The sequence below is a fragment of the Malaclemys terrapin genome, chromosome 4, assembly GCF_027887155.1.
Source record: "Malaclemys terrapin pileata isolate rMalTer1 chromosome 4, rMalTer1.hap1, whole genome shotgun sequence".
NCBI lineage: Eukaryota > Metazoa > Chordata > Testudines > Emydidae > Malaclemys > Malaclemys terrapin.
The window spans coordinates 12317624-12332131 of NC_071508.1; the positions used below are offsets into that span (position 1 = coordinate 12317624).

Here is a 14508-nt window from a genome sequence, read left to right on the forward strand (position 1 = left end):
CCTGTCCATGAAGGCTTTCCTGGCAGCTAGCGTGTGGTGCACCCACCGTGGCCTGTACCCATGCCAGCCACGCAGCTGCTTGGCCTAGATTACAAAAATAAGGAGAGATGTTCATTGGGTCATGCTGGGGAGAATGGCTGTGACCCTAGCTCCTAGGGAGATGAACCAGCTGTACGTGAGCAGGGGGTTGTTGTGAACACCCAGTTACTGTGTGGGGAAGTTCGGTGCGCTCACCCCATGGTTACAACTGTGCGTTCAGTTCTGCCTGAGCCTGGGTGCTTGGATGAGCACTTCACCTTCACCTCGAGCTCACCCTTGCCCAATGCCTTGTCTTTTCCAGCCAGTCCCGATAGACGACAACTTTTGCGGGCTGGACATTAACCAGCCACTGGGAGGCTCCACACCCGTGGAGGGGGTGACCCTCTTCACCGCCAGCCGTGACCGGATGACCTCGGTCGCTTCGTACGTCTACAACGGCTACAGCGTGGTGTTCGTGGGGACCAAGAGTGGCAAGCTGAAGAAGGTAAGGCTGCTCCTGTGACTCCAGAGAGCCTGGATCAGTGCCTTCTCCCTTTCCCCAGGAACACTGATCTGCCAGGCTGTTGCCACCTTTGTACTGCTCCTGAGATCTCTTTCTCAGTTGCCAGTTATGAGGTAGTATGAGATTAAGTCCGAGGCTTTGAGTTAGGGAGGTACTTGAAGCAAGTGGTATGTGAGGCAAACTCTCCTGCATCTGTACTGGTGATGGGGCACCATTTAATGTAGTCTCGCTCAGAACCCAGAGACACCAGGCATTGGAATGATACAGCGCTTAGTGGCAAGTCAAAGTTTAAGGCATGTGGAAAATGTCCTTTCGGGTCCTTGAAGAGACGTAAATTAGTCAGACAAGGCAATATCTTCTCATTGCACCAAGGTTTGGGACTCAAAAATCTCTCTAAGCCAATACAAAGTGGAATGCAGCTGAGATCTTGTCAGGCACCTTGCTCTGCTTCCTATTATCCATTCCATTCAACCATGTGTAATACTGGCCTCAGCAGTGCACTGGCTGTTGCATACTCTATACCTGCCACCGGTATATTGTTGGTGCCAGGATATTAAAGAGACAAGGCAAGTGAGGTAATTGGACCAATTTATGTTGGAACGGGCCACCCAAATAGCCCAAGATTACCAACTTCACTACAGGAAAAAGAGAAACCCTTCAACTATACACCCCTAGTTATCACTTACCCAGGGCCGGTGCAAGGAAGTTTCCCGCCATAGGCGAAACTTCCACCTTGCCCCCCCCCCCCCCCCCCCCAGCCCTGTGGCAGCTCCCCGCCCCCCCTCTGCCCTGAGGCGCCCCCCCCCCCCGGGGAGCCGTGCGGCAGCTCCCCGCCCCAGTTCACCTCTGCTCCGCCTCCTCCCCGAGCACGCCGCCCCCGCTCTAATTCTCCTCCCCTCCCAGGCTTGCAGCGCCAAACAGCTGATTGCTGCCACAAGCCTGGGAGGCGGGAGAAGTGGAGAGGCGACAGCGCGCTCGGGGAGGGAGCGTAGCAGAGATGAGCTGAGGTGGGGAGCTGCCGCGGGGGGGGGAGCTGCCGCAGGGCTCCCCACCCCAGCTCACCTCTGCTACGCCCCCTCCCCGAGCACGCCGCCCCCGCCGGCAATGACAATAATTGCATGGAGCGGCCGCTGCACTGGGAGAGGGAGTCTGAGCCGCACATGTCAGCGCGCCGCCGGCAGCCCAGCCCAGGAATACTGTAAAAAAATTTTTGGAGGCACCGCTTTTTGGCGCCCCCAAATCTTGGTGCCCTAGGCAACCGCCTAGTTTGCCTTAATGGTAGCACTGGCCCTGCACTTACCACCCCACACGGGAACCCATATAGGGTATCATTAAGCAGTTACAATTCATACTCTTTGTTGACCACATCCTGAAAGAAATCTTTCCCAAACCCTCTCTTCTGGCTTTCAAACCATGCCTCAACCTTGCCAACTTCATCATCAGAAGCAAACTCCCCACAGACCAGAACCCACCAATTCAAAGCTGCACCAGTCCCTGCTCTAACAGATGCAAAACCTGCAGATAAATCTCCATTCCTACAATGATCAGTACCCCCCACAACACATTTTTCAAGATCCATGGGTTCTACACATGCCTATCACAACATGTGGTGAACCTCATCCAGTGCACTAAATACCCCAATAATAACTAAATGGTGGAATGAGACAATCACTACGCTCTTGAATGAACTCACACAGAAAATGTCTAAAAGACAAAAACACCATCTCGCCCACGGGCGAACACTTTTCACAAACCAATCGCTGCATATGTGACCTCTCGGTCCTCATCCTCAAAGGAAATCTGCACAACACCTTCAAAAGACAAGCCTGAGGGAGCTTAAATTCATAACTTTGTTAGATACTAAAAATCAAGGACTCAATAAAGGTAGTGGATTATTGCTCATTACAACAATCTATAACCCACTAATCCTCTTTTGTCCTACCACTGCAGAGGTGTTAACTGCCTCCTTCACCTTGAATGGTCTCTTAGAACATGTGAACTCCTTATGCTGAACTATCTGTTCCACCTTATATTTAGCTCTGACACTCTGAGGATCTTTCTCAGACCTGAAGAACAGTTCTGTGGATCTCAAAAGCTAGTCTCTTTCACCAACAGAAGATGGTCCAATAAAAGATATTGCCTCACCCGCCTTGTCAAACAGGTATTGCTAAGTCAGCCCACTGTATGACTGTGGCCACTGAGGAGTGCGTGACTCACTCTAAGAATACAAAGGGCTCCCAGAATTAGTCCAGCAGTTACTTGTGCTGTCTGTTGGAATCCAGTCTGAGAGACGATGTTTTTTTCATTGTATTGCTATGTGACACATGGCACGTCTGTGGGAAGGTGCTGCCCGAGTCAGTTTGGCTCTGAAGAAGTGGTTTGGCCTGAACCGAGAGAGGAACTGACTCAGGGTTGCTGTGAGGTAGAACTCAGCAAGTAGTAAATCGGCACAAATAATTTATTCAGTGGACCCAGACGCTTCTGTTCATGAATGACCTTTGGGCAGTGGGGGATAATCTTGAATTGATTCACAATGATTCTTAGTCAGTAGATTGTTCATAAGCCGCTCCTTCCAACTATCCAATGCCCAAAATTTACACTGTCTGTCTCATGAAGGTACTCCTGCTTCCTGGCTGGATGAATGTCACTAACTTTTAGATTCCAATTTTCAATGTGAAAGACTCTTTGGGTGAATATGACCTGTGTGTTTTGTGAGTTGAAAAATTTGCTATTTCCATGCAAGTTTCTGACAGCCAAGTAGCTTGCTAGAAGATTGCCAGAAAGTGATTGCAACAGGGGCACAAGAACAGAAGCGAATTCAATTTTTGTTAGCGCAGATAATCACAGAGCATGTTTTTAGGTGTTCACCATGCTCTGCTGGAAGGCCTCGGGCCTAGAGCATTTCCTACTAATGCCCTTTGAGCTGCACCCATCACAATCAAAGCTCCAGGGTTTCCGTTGACCCACTCTGATAAGGGCAGGTGAGAAAGATTTCCCCTGAAATGCGTTGTGAAATGTCATAGGGGTTTATAGATAGTATTGCTGTACTCCTAACACACAGGCCTAGTGGGCAAAACAAAGCGTGATGGTCCAGAGAGATCTGGATCTTTGGCTGGTGTTACTGCCATCAATGGAGCCATGCTGATTTACACTTTAACCCAGAGGGATCTGAAACTTGAGCAAATATACAATAAGGTCAGCCCTAGTAATGAGAGTCTCCCACTGGCTTCATCCTTATTGATGGCCACCAGCCTGAGCTCTGGATTTGGTGTTACTCCCTCGTGGTGCTTGTATCCGCCTGAGTCAGCACAAATCTCTCTTGGTGGGCTTGTACTCTGTCAGCAGATATTTACAAAAGCTGCCCCTAGTGGGAAGACTGTGTGGGTTAAGAACTCCCGGGGAGAGCTGAGTGAATTTTTTTGGCTGAAATTTTTCACGGAAAAATGCAGATTTGGTTTGACCAAAACCTTTTGCAAATTCAGGTCAGATTTGCCAAATTGTTTTGGTTTAAAAAAAAAAATCTGAAACCAAAAAGTTTCAAGTTTTTGATTTGAGGGCCCTCCTCATTTCAAAATTTACGTTGGCTTATTAATTTTTTTTTAAGTTTCAAGAAGCCCAAAGATTAAATTAAACACTCTGTTCAACACCAGACTATGCTTCGTAATTACAGTATTATTTTCTTTTTTGGTATGGCTGAAAGACCAAAAAAAATCAGTTACTCTCATAGCTCTGCTCCTCTTGCGTGCCCTGCTTTGGTGGTGATAAAATTGCGGATTTATGGGTCTTGAAGAGATATGAATGGGTTAACTTGGCTGCCTTTGGGAAACTAAGCCTCAGGGCAAAGTCATATTGCTTCTCTGTGCCTTAGCCTTGCCTCTCACTTCCCACCCTTCCCATAGACCTCTGGGTGATTGATCTGCTGTGCAAGATAAAATTCTTTCCTGTTTGCATCACAAAAGCAGGGCTAGTTGCCCAAAGCAAAGAAATACCCAGTCTTCCTTCTCCCTCAAAGGAGCAGGAGGCCTTGCTGTGGTAAACTTATGATTCTGTGATTGAACTGGCCTTTTTCCTCTTCTCAAACACTCCTTTTGAAGATCAGGTTGTAAAACCCAGATTAAGCCTGATACAATGCTGATAAAATGCGTTAATCCAGTTCTTCCTGTTGAATGATGCCTGGATTGGTACCGGTGCTTTTGTTCAGGGCAGGTCTACACTTAAAATGCTGCAGTGGCGCAGCTGTAGCACTTCAATGAAGACTCCACTGCGTGGAGAGAGCTTTGCCCCTCGGCTTACTTAATCCACCTGTGTGAGAGGCGATAGCTATGTCTACGGGAGAAGCCCTCCTGTGGACCGAGCGCTGTCTACCTTGGGATTAGGTCAGTATCACTGGATTTCATGTGGATTTTTCACATCCCTGAGTGGCATAGTGATAGCGATGTAAATTGATAGTACAGACCTGGCCTCAGATGTCAGTGCTTTAAAAACACAATGGAAAGAGACCTATGGATGTATAACAACAGAGATCTTTCTCCTCCTAACTCCTAGTCTGGTATTTTGTTAGCCCGCAATCAGATGCCACTTCAGTCCTCCGCAGCACAATTATTTTATCCCCTGATAATGCAGGGCTAGTGAATATCACCACTCACTCAAATATATTAGAAGGTAAAAATACAATGTTCTGCTGTTACGTTGTTGTTTGTTTTTATTTATATTTCACTAGCCGGAAGAGCCCCAGTCATGGATCAAGGCCCCATGGGGCTAGGTGATGTACAGATATGTAAGACAGTCCTTGCCCTAGCGAGCTGAGTCAATATGACATACAGGAGGAAAGAACAGGTGGGGGAAGGAAGAAAGATTGAGGTAACAAAATGAGCAGAACTGAACAGAAACACAGAAGTCACAGCTCATCATTTGCCTAAGCAATGCCAGGCGGGAGTGACTGGAAGGCATCACAGCAGGGTTTATCCACTTATTGGTAGCCTTACATGACCTCAACACAGCCTTTAAATCTGTGGGCCTGATTTTGTGCGGTGAAGTTTATTTTTGGGTGCAAAATCAGAGATTGTTTATCCGAATCCAACCTCAAGTCAGATGCTCAGCATGACTGACAGATTTTTCAGGTCAACTGAAGGCAGAAACTGCTTTTGGAGTGAGGTCTAATGTAGCACCAGGGAAAGAGGCAGGGCGGGGTGGGAGATTATTTCTGGTGTCCGTAAACAGCAGGGAGAGTCTCCCTTCCCTATCCAGGAAGATACACGGGCAAGCACATACTATGGTTGGACGTCTGCATTTTTTTTAATGGCATCAATTCATTAATATTTGTTCGTCGCTGTGTAAGTGCTGAACAGCAGTACCTTGATGGTAGCCTTGGCTGCTGACAAGATGCAAAGGCAACTCTTGAGGTCATCCATTTGGGGCACCGCTGTACCAAGCTTTCTATTCCACTACACCCCAGCTCAGACCCAGTGATTCTCTCACAGAGCTCCCGCTAGTTCTGTGGCGGCAGCAGTATGGCAGAATCAATAGAACAGGCCCCTCAGACACCACGTTGCAAACACATATGTTGTTTAGTTCCCAGCCAGCCAGGTAAAGGAGGGCATGTGTGTACTGTGCATATTGTTTACCATGTTTGGTGGGTGGGGGAGGGCCTCGTTTAAAGTCAGTTAAAGCAAACAGCTTGTGCCTGCATGTTGGGAATTTAATGTATTGAGCAGGATCACATCCCATTAATTATGTAGGATTACAGAAGGAGCGTTCTTTCCGGCATGGTTTAATCCCTCATGCCATTTATACAGTGGAGACCTTTTAAACAACTTCCCTTTTGATGCGGAATAAATCTATCCCTGTTTATCGGTTTTGCTCCATTAGCGGGAAGTGGCTGGGGGCAAGAGGGAGTTTCAAGATTTACCTGTTGCTCAGGACAATGGCAAACAGAGAATTGTGAGTTTGGTCCAAACCTTTCATGGCATCTGCCAAGCATCTTTATTTAACGTTTCTCAGCACTGTCTCAGGTTGTTTAGACCTGTGCCTCCTGTTTCCATTCAATGGAGTTATTACGCATCCCCGCTCTCACTAGGCAAGGGTTGGAACATAGCCTCTCCATATCTTGCAAACTACCCAAGCAGGACACCTTCAGCAATATATGACCCAAGAACCCCTAATGTTAAGCCTCCTATGCATGGGAAGTAGGCAGCAACTCTCTCCTGAACTCAAAGCCAGTTCTGATGGGGGACACTGCATGGATACGTTCCACCATCACTAGCTCTGACATTTTTATTCCTGCTTATTTTTCCCTACCCGTATTTTATCATTTCTTTTGTTCACTGGGCAGGAAGCCTGAAAGCATGGCTTCCTATCCTCTCCTTGAACACCCTTTGACAACCTCTCCAGTGCAGTTCCATGATGGAGCCAACAGGAGGTGGTAAAAGGATGGTGTGGCCTGAGTTCCTGACACTCACCTAGAATCTCTGCTCTGCACTTGTCTTGGACTTTGCAGCCCAATGCGCTTGCTGCAACCACAGTGTTCCCTTTACAGAAACTGTTGCTTAAGTTCCTTGTCCTTTTATCCCCATGTGGCTTACCACCAGTGGGCTCCCTCTGTTCATAGATTTGCAGACTTTAAGGCCAGTTGGGACCATCATGATCATCTAGTCTGACCTCCTGCATATTGTAGGCCACAGAACCTCGCCCACCCACTCCTGTAATCAGGGCCGGCTTTAGCAGGTGCGGGGCCCCACGCTGGGACGTGAATTGTCTCACGCCCCCCCCGCCCCAACTCCGTCCCAGCCCCTCCCCTACTCCGCCCCCTCCCTGCCCCATTGGATCTCTCCCCAAATCTCCGCCCTGCCCCCCCAGTCCCGCCCCCTCCCTGCCCCCATTGGATCCCTCCCCAAATCCCCGCCCTGGCCCCGCCTCTTCCCCAAGCACACCGCATTCCTCCTCCTCACCCCTCCCTCCCAGGCTTGCGCTGATCAGCTGTGTGGCGGCGCAAGCGCTGGAGGGAGGGGGGAGAAGCAGGACGCGGCTGCTCTTTTTTTTTTTTTTTTTTTTTTTCCCCCACTCCTCTGGCAGCCCCTCTTAGGCGTGGGGCCCCATTCCGGGGAATCGGCCGAATCGGCTTAAAGCCGGCCCTGCCTGTAATAGCCCCATAACCTCAAGCTGAGTTACTGAAGTTGTAGAGTTCTAACTAAGGGCTTGTCTACATGACCCGCTGGATCGACAGGCAGCAATTGATCCAGCGGGGGTCAATTTATCGTGTCTAGTCTAGATGTAATAAATTGACCGCCAAGCACTCTCCCATCGATTCCGGTACTCCACCAGGGCAAGAGGTGCAGGCGGAGTCGACGGGAGAGTGTCAGACATCGACTTACCGCAGTGAAGACACCATGGTAAGTAGATCTAAGTACGTTATTCACGTAGCTAAAGTTGCGTAACTTAGATCGATTTCTCCCCTTCCCCCGCCCAGTGTAGACCAGGCCTAAATGTGTAACACTGCTGAAGTCTAAAGGACCTGGGCTTATCCCTTTGGTGTGACTTATTGCACAAAGGACATGAAAATGGTGGGCTAGGAGAGAAGCATAGTGCCGCTGGTGATATCTTGGCTGCAGTAGACAGAATCCAGGTGCTGATTACTCTGCCATCTAAGGACTGTGCACAGCCCATTAGGAAACCCTGGAATCTTTATGGGAAATGCTTCACTCCATCAAGTTCTGGGAGTTTAACACAGATCTGCCAAGAGAAAAAGCAACCCAAGGAAAAAGGAGGGGGGGTAGATATCTGTCCGGTTCTTTGGCAAGAGCCCTGGTTGAGAAGCTGGGAGCTGCTTTCTCACACACTGACAGGCGCAGAAGAAGAGAGCTCTTTGGCTTTCCAGGTTTCGGACACAGCTATGTCCGGTGGAGCTTCCGGCCACACCTACGGAGCAGAGGCCAGCAAAATGTAACTAGGAGCAGAGAGAGAAGCCAAGTAGCCTAAGCCGGAGCTGTGAAATAAGTGGACTGTGATAGTAAGGTGACCAAGTCTTCTAATTATCAAAGAATGTTGCTCACTGAGGCTAGGGAGGGAATTCAAAGGTCATGACCCACCTACGGTCCCCCTTCCAATAATTGTTTCTTTTTAGCGTTGCCCTTTCTGCTAGCAGCACCTGTTGCTTGATGCTATGTCTAGATCATTGCCAGTTTTCCTCTGGAGAATGCAGTATGGCCCATCAGAGAGGGCACAGGACAGGGCATTGAAGATCTGCCTGGGAGTTAACACACTGACTCGTTCTGTGACTGTGGGTGAGACGCTAAGGGCCTGAAATCAATGGGAGCTGAGAGTTCTCAGCACCACTGAAAAGCAGGCTATTAACTCCTCTGTGCCTCGGTGTACCCATCTGTAAAACAGGGATAGTAATGCTTTGCCCACCTTTGTAAAGCACTGTAAGATATACAGATGAAAAGTGCCACATAGGTTTTTATTGCCAAGTCATCACTCTGCATATCCGCTGAGACCAGTGGTGACGGAAAGCCACTGCCTTCTGAGAGTTATTGGGTGGTTTAAAGTAGAAATGAGCTAGTGGTCTCAATCCAGTCCTTTCTGAGGGTTTTTTGTTTTGTTTTGGAATTTCCCTGGAGGGGAGGAGTCAGAGAGCCAGCTATGAAATTTTCTAAATTTATCATGCTTCCCCTGTGAGAATTCATCACTGGAAAAAAAAAAAAAAAGCCACATTCTTTCGGTGATGTCCTACTTCCCATTAGCTAATCAGCTAGCTGGTTCCTGTGAAATTCCTGAGGAGAGTCTGTCTGTGTATCTCTCTGCATATCTCTCCCAAAGGAGACTATTACAAGGTCTGAGTTCCCCAAACCCCAGGAAATGCTTATGGTCGCAATCACATTATACTCCTCTTTATGGCTGCTCTGCTGTAAATCACCCAGTACGGCTGCAAACCTTTCTTACTAGCAGCTACTGTGTTGTGTAAGATCAGATCACCGAGCTGAGCGGATTTAACTCTTCCCAACCAGGCACGTTCAGCGTCCCCAGTACTAAGGAGAAGAGTTCGCTGGGTCAGCTCAGCTCTTTTCCCCCAAGTGTAAATTTTTCCTCTCTGTACGGGGTTGGACCTTTCAGACTTCATATATAATTAATCTTTAATGACTGCTACAACACACTCCTACCCCTACCCGCTCTTCTCTGTGTCCCTGGTGATTCATATGTTATATTTTAAACATCTTCTCTCATTCCTCCCGTTAAGCTCCCACTATTAAAAGAGAGAGGAGGGTTTGGGTTTTCTGGTCTCTGAAACAGAGAGCTTAATGCTGCGTCTCCTGTAATGAGATTGGCTCATTTCCCTTGCTGTTTGTTCTGTTGCTTTATGATCCCCACAGGGTCCAGCAAGCTGGGCTTTGGGAAGCTTGGGGAAGGCCAGCACTGGGCAGCCTGGGTGGTTTATTTACAGTTTCCATCCAGCCGGAGGGAGAGAGGGAGGCATTGTGACAAGTCTAGTGAATGCTGGACACGTGGGGGAGTGTTGATCCAGCTTTATCCATGCCGAGCGAGAAGGGTGTTGTTTCTGAAGCCGGGGGTTAGGGAAGAGACGTGATTGTTGGTAACTGAGTGAAAGGTATGTTGTGCTGGTCAAAACAGAGCCATTGACATTTGTTCATATGACACAGCACGTTCCAGTTAAGGATCTCAAAGCACTTCGATTGTATAGTGATGCTCCACAGGCCCCCTGGCAAGTAGGTCAATATTATCTCAATTTTACGCAGGGTGAAACTAAGACAGAGAGAGGATAATAGCCTGGATTTCGGAGGTGCTGATCACTTGCAGCTCCCATTGACTTCAGTGGGAGATGTGGGTGCTCAGCATCTCAGAAAGTCAGGCCATAAGTGATGTGCCCGAGATCACAGAAGTGCCTTGTGGTGGAACTGGGTGTAGAACCTTGGTCTCCTGACTCTGTCCCCTACTCTAACTTTCAGACCAGGGGTTCTCTGCTTGGGGGGGGACACAAACCGATCCAGAGGGATCGTGACGACTCTCCCTTTCTTTATGGTGAGATGCGGGGGTGAGTCCCTGAATCTTTGCATTACGGTAACATAGGCTGGGGTGTAGGTAGGGTTGATAATCATTTTTCTAAACCACACCACTTCCCCCTGATTTCAGTGGGAGTTGTTCCTGTAGATGTAATGCACTGCCCTAAGGCCTGGTCTACACTGGGGGGAGGGGGGGAGAATCGATCTAAGGCTTGGTCCACACTGGGGCGGGGGATCGATGTAGGAAACGCAACTTCAGCTACGAGAATAGCGTAGCTGAAGTCGACGTTTCCTAGATTGAACTAAGTTTACTTACTGCGGGTCCACGCGGCGCAGGCAAGCTCCCCCGTCGACAGCGCTTCCTCCTCTCGGCGAGCAGGAGTTCTGCAGTTGACTGGGGAGCGCTTCTGGGATCGATTTATCGCGTCCAGATGAGATGCAATAAATCGATCCCAGAAGATCGATCTCTACCCGCCGAATCAGGTGGGTAGTATGGATTTAGCCCTAGATACGCAACTTCAGCTATGAGAATAGTGTAGCTGAAGTCAACGTATCTTAGATTGACTTAGAATCACTTACTTCGCATCCTCGCGGCGCGGAATCAACGGCTGCCGCTCCCCCGTCGACTCTGCTTCCGCCTCTCGCCATGGTGGAGTTCTGGAGTCGATCGGGGATCGATCAATTACTACCCGCCAATCCAGGTAGTGTAGACGTACCCAGATAGTGTAGCTGTCTCGGGGTTAATTCCCTGCATAGGATGGGAGAGTGGGGAGGGGAACCTGTGTGGGTGGGTATATTTTCTCTCTCTCTCTTTATAATCAAGCCTTGAATTCCAGCAAGTCTGCTGCTTTATTTTTAAGTGGCATGATGCCAAGAGGTTTTAACATGAGGAATGGCTTTGCCAAGCATATTGTACATAGGTGGAAGGTCTTGATGTCTGGAAATAATGCTTTGCTAACATTCCAAGTGGCAGCGAGTTGTCTGATTGGGTTTGCAAGCAACACACAAGCAGAGGTCAGCTTTAAAAGCTCCCCTCGCAGGCGTGAGTCATGGGAACAAATATTTAATGGACTGGGCACAATTCGAGCCTAACTAATTTAATCCTGCTGTATCTGAGTTTCAAATTACACTAGTCAGTCCCAGTGCTTTCTTACCATATCTCTGTGCTTTCCACGCCCTATCCTATGTGATATAGTAGGCTTCATTCGAATAAAGGGATCTTTTTTAGAGTGGACCTCATAGGCCTTTTGCTCTGTGATACATTCACCCCTGGGTGTTTCATGAACTTAGCAAGAGGTCTGTGAAGGAAAAAGTTTCTGTGGCTCTAAGTTAGGAGGTGTGTGGGGAGGAGTAGATGGCTCAGGGGGTTGAGGACACAGAGCCCCTCACCTCTAGAGTGAGGTCTTGAATTCAAACCAGGTAAGTTTCCTACACATGGCTCTGGCTGGCGGTCTAGGTGAAATGAATTGTGGTAGGCTCAGTCTCGTTCTCAGTAGGGTAGTGGGTTCACATCACAGAACTGCCACCCCAAGTGGCACTAGCTGGCTTCTGTGTTGCCATTCCCAGCAGTGTGATCAAGGACTGTGAATGGATTCTGAAAACTGAACTCCCCCTGTGGCCACTCTTAGGGGTCCTCAAAGTTAGGGTTGAGACAAAGCACATTGGGGGAGTTTGGTGCAGGTGGAACTTGTCCTCTCATGGGCTGTGTTCATGCCTGTGCTGTGGAACTGGAGGGGTATGATGAACATGACTGTCAGTCTGGCTGCTTCCATGAGCAATAAAATACACATAAAACTGTCTGCGTCCCTTAATACTGGGATGATGGGGGAAGGTGACAAAGCCCTACTCCATGATTCAGGAAAAATAGATGTGTTATTTAAAGTTGGTGCCCAACTTCTAGAATTTAACACAAGGCTAATTAAACTAGCCTTCTTCTTCTTCTTCTTCTTCTTCGAACCTCTGCACGCATTGCTACATGGCTAGTCTCTGTAGAGAGGGTCTGGCAGTTAAATTTATGCCATTTAATGCTTGATGCATCGCTCTTTTTAGCTTGGAATTCCTTCTCTCCAATCCTCCCTTCCCCCCACAATGCTTCCCACAATGCACAAGGGCTAGCCCATTATCCCATGGATGGTCTCCAGCAGTCTTCTCTTTTTTGAGAACCATTGTTCCTCGTGAGCTTTCTTTAAGTGCATACAAAGCAAATGTGCTGATGAGGCCAAGACCTATTGGATAAAGCATGGGTACTTGGGACCCTATTTTCCAAGCAACTCGATAGTCCAAGGTTCTTTTTCAAAAGACCCCTACTTCTTGGAGGTGGGAGGTTTGTATTAAGGATGTAACCATTCACAAGGCTGGATTCCTGGAATAAAGCAATTTCCATCAAGCAAAATTAGAAAAGACATTAATGCAACAGTTAACAGCCAGCAACTGCAGGGGGCGAATGTGTCTGCTTGCTTGTTCTGTGTTTATGGGCCTTATACAATTCCATCAATATTGATGCGTGATGCCTTTGATTTTGACGCTAATCATTGCTATGAATTAAATTTGCAGCCATATAATTAGGATCGCTATTAATAGGGCCCCAAGCTAAGTGCCGCTGTGCTAGTTGTCTTTTTCCTGATGGAAAATGGCATCCTCAGCACTCCGCTAATGCAGCTTGCCTAGTAGATGGTAAGACTAATGTGAAAATGATACTTTCTATATTGAGAGGGACCCGCCTCTAACATGGATATTGACATAGGGCCTGAAATTGAATGAGTTTCCTGAGTAAGGAGCATAGGACCGGGCCCAGGGTAGGCTTCACAGTAGTGTTCTGCTGGCTTTCTGGGGCACAGACATGTGAGGGGGGGAGGGATAGCTCAGTGGTTTGAGCATTGGCCTGCTAAACCCAGGGTTGTGAGTTCAATCCTTGAGGGGGCCATTTAGGGAACGGGGGTAAAAATCTGTCTGGGGATTGGTCCTGCTTTGAGCAGGGGGTTGGACTAGATGATCTCCTGAGGTCCCTTCCAACCTGATATTCTATGAGAGAGAAAGAGAATAAGCATCAATTTTCAAGGTAGGAGAAAGGCTAATGCAGTTTTTGGTTTCGCAATCTATCTTTCAGCTCTCCTTGCATCCATCTGTTTCCCCCATCCTGCGTTTTTCATATTCCTCCTTTGGGGCTCTGCCCCTTGCTGCGTCCCCAGTTTGCACACAGCAGGATAAATGGAATGACCAGGGTAGCTGCATGGCTCGCCAGTACAAATCAATCTTGTATTCCATCCCAAGAGGTAGTGTATCATAGTATATGTAATACATCAGTGAAGGGCCGTGTTTGGGATCAAGAATAAATAAATGTTGAGGCACTGTAGACAGAGAAGTATGCATATAATTTTCCCATCATGTTGTTTATACCTACCCCAAGAAAAAAGAGACTCACGTGATGACTTGCAGCCCATGGCACCACTGCCTGTGGTCTCACAAGCTAGGTAGGGTCACAGGTACTTGGATGGGAGATCTCCAAGGAAAAAGCAAAGATGCTATTGGTGATCCAACAGATAGCATGTGTCTCTCTGAACCCTTGTCACTGTACATTGGTAGTGGGTGTTGTACTACTCGAGGTGCATAAAGATTTTTGGAAGAGATATAAAACTGAAATCTTGGTTAGTATAGATCCCATGAGATTTTTCTCAATAGTAGGGCATTTTGTCCTGGTGACCTGGCCAGAATTCAATTCAGACAGTTACATTTTGTATACCATACCTAAGTTAACATACTGTCTCCGACCCTTGCAGTTTCAACTGGATATGATGGTATTCTTCACATCCTATCCTAACCTTGTGGAGTGTTTCTGTAAGCTGTTAAACAGCTGGTTGTGTTCTGCGGTGATTGTGGCTGCATTTCAGTGCTGCCTGAAGCAATTCATCATGTATCTCATCTGTGAAGTGCTTTGGCATCATTTTGGATTAAAGA

The 14508-nt window shown here is 47.9% G+C and overlaps 1 protein-coding gene across 2 annotated transcripts in view; it reads left to right on the plus strand.

The window, feature by feature from the left end:
- Positions 1-14508, plus strand: part of PLXNA2 (plexin A2) — a 324134-nt gene that overhangs the window by 44253 nt on the left and 265373 nt on the right. For both annotated transcript variants that reach the window (XM_054026508.1, XM_054026509.1), the window contains exon 3: positions 341-523. In XM_054026508.1, the coding sequence (XP_053882483.1) occupies positions 341-523 (183 nt within the window). The remainder of the gene's footprint in view (positions 1-340; positions 524-14508) is intronic.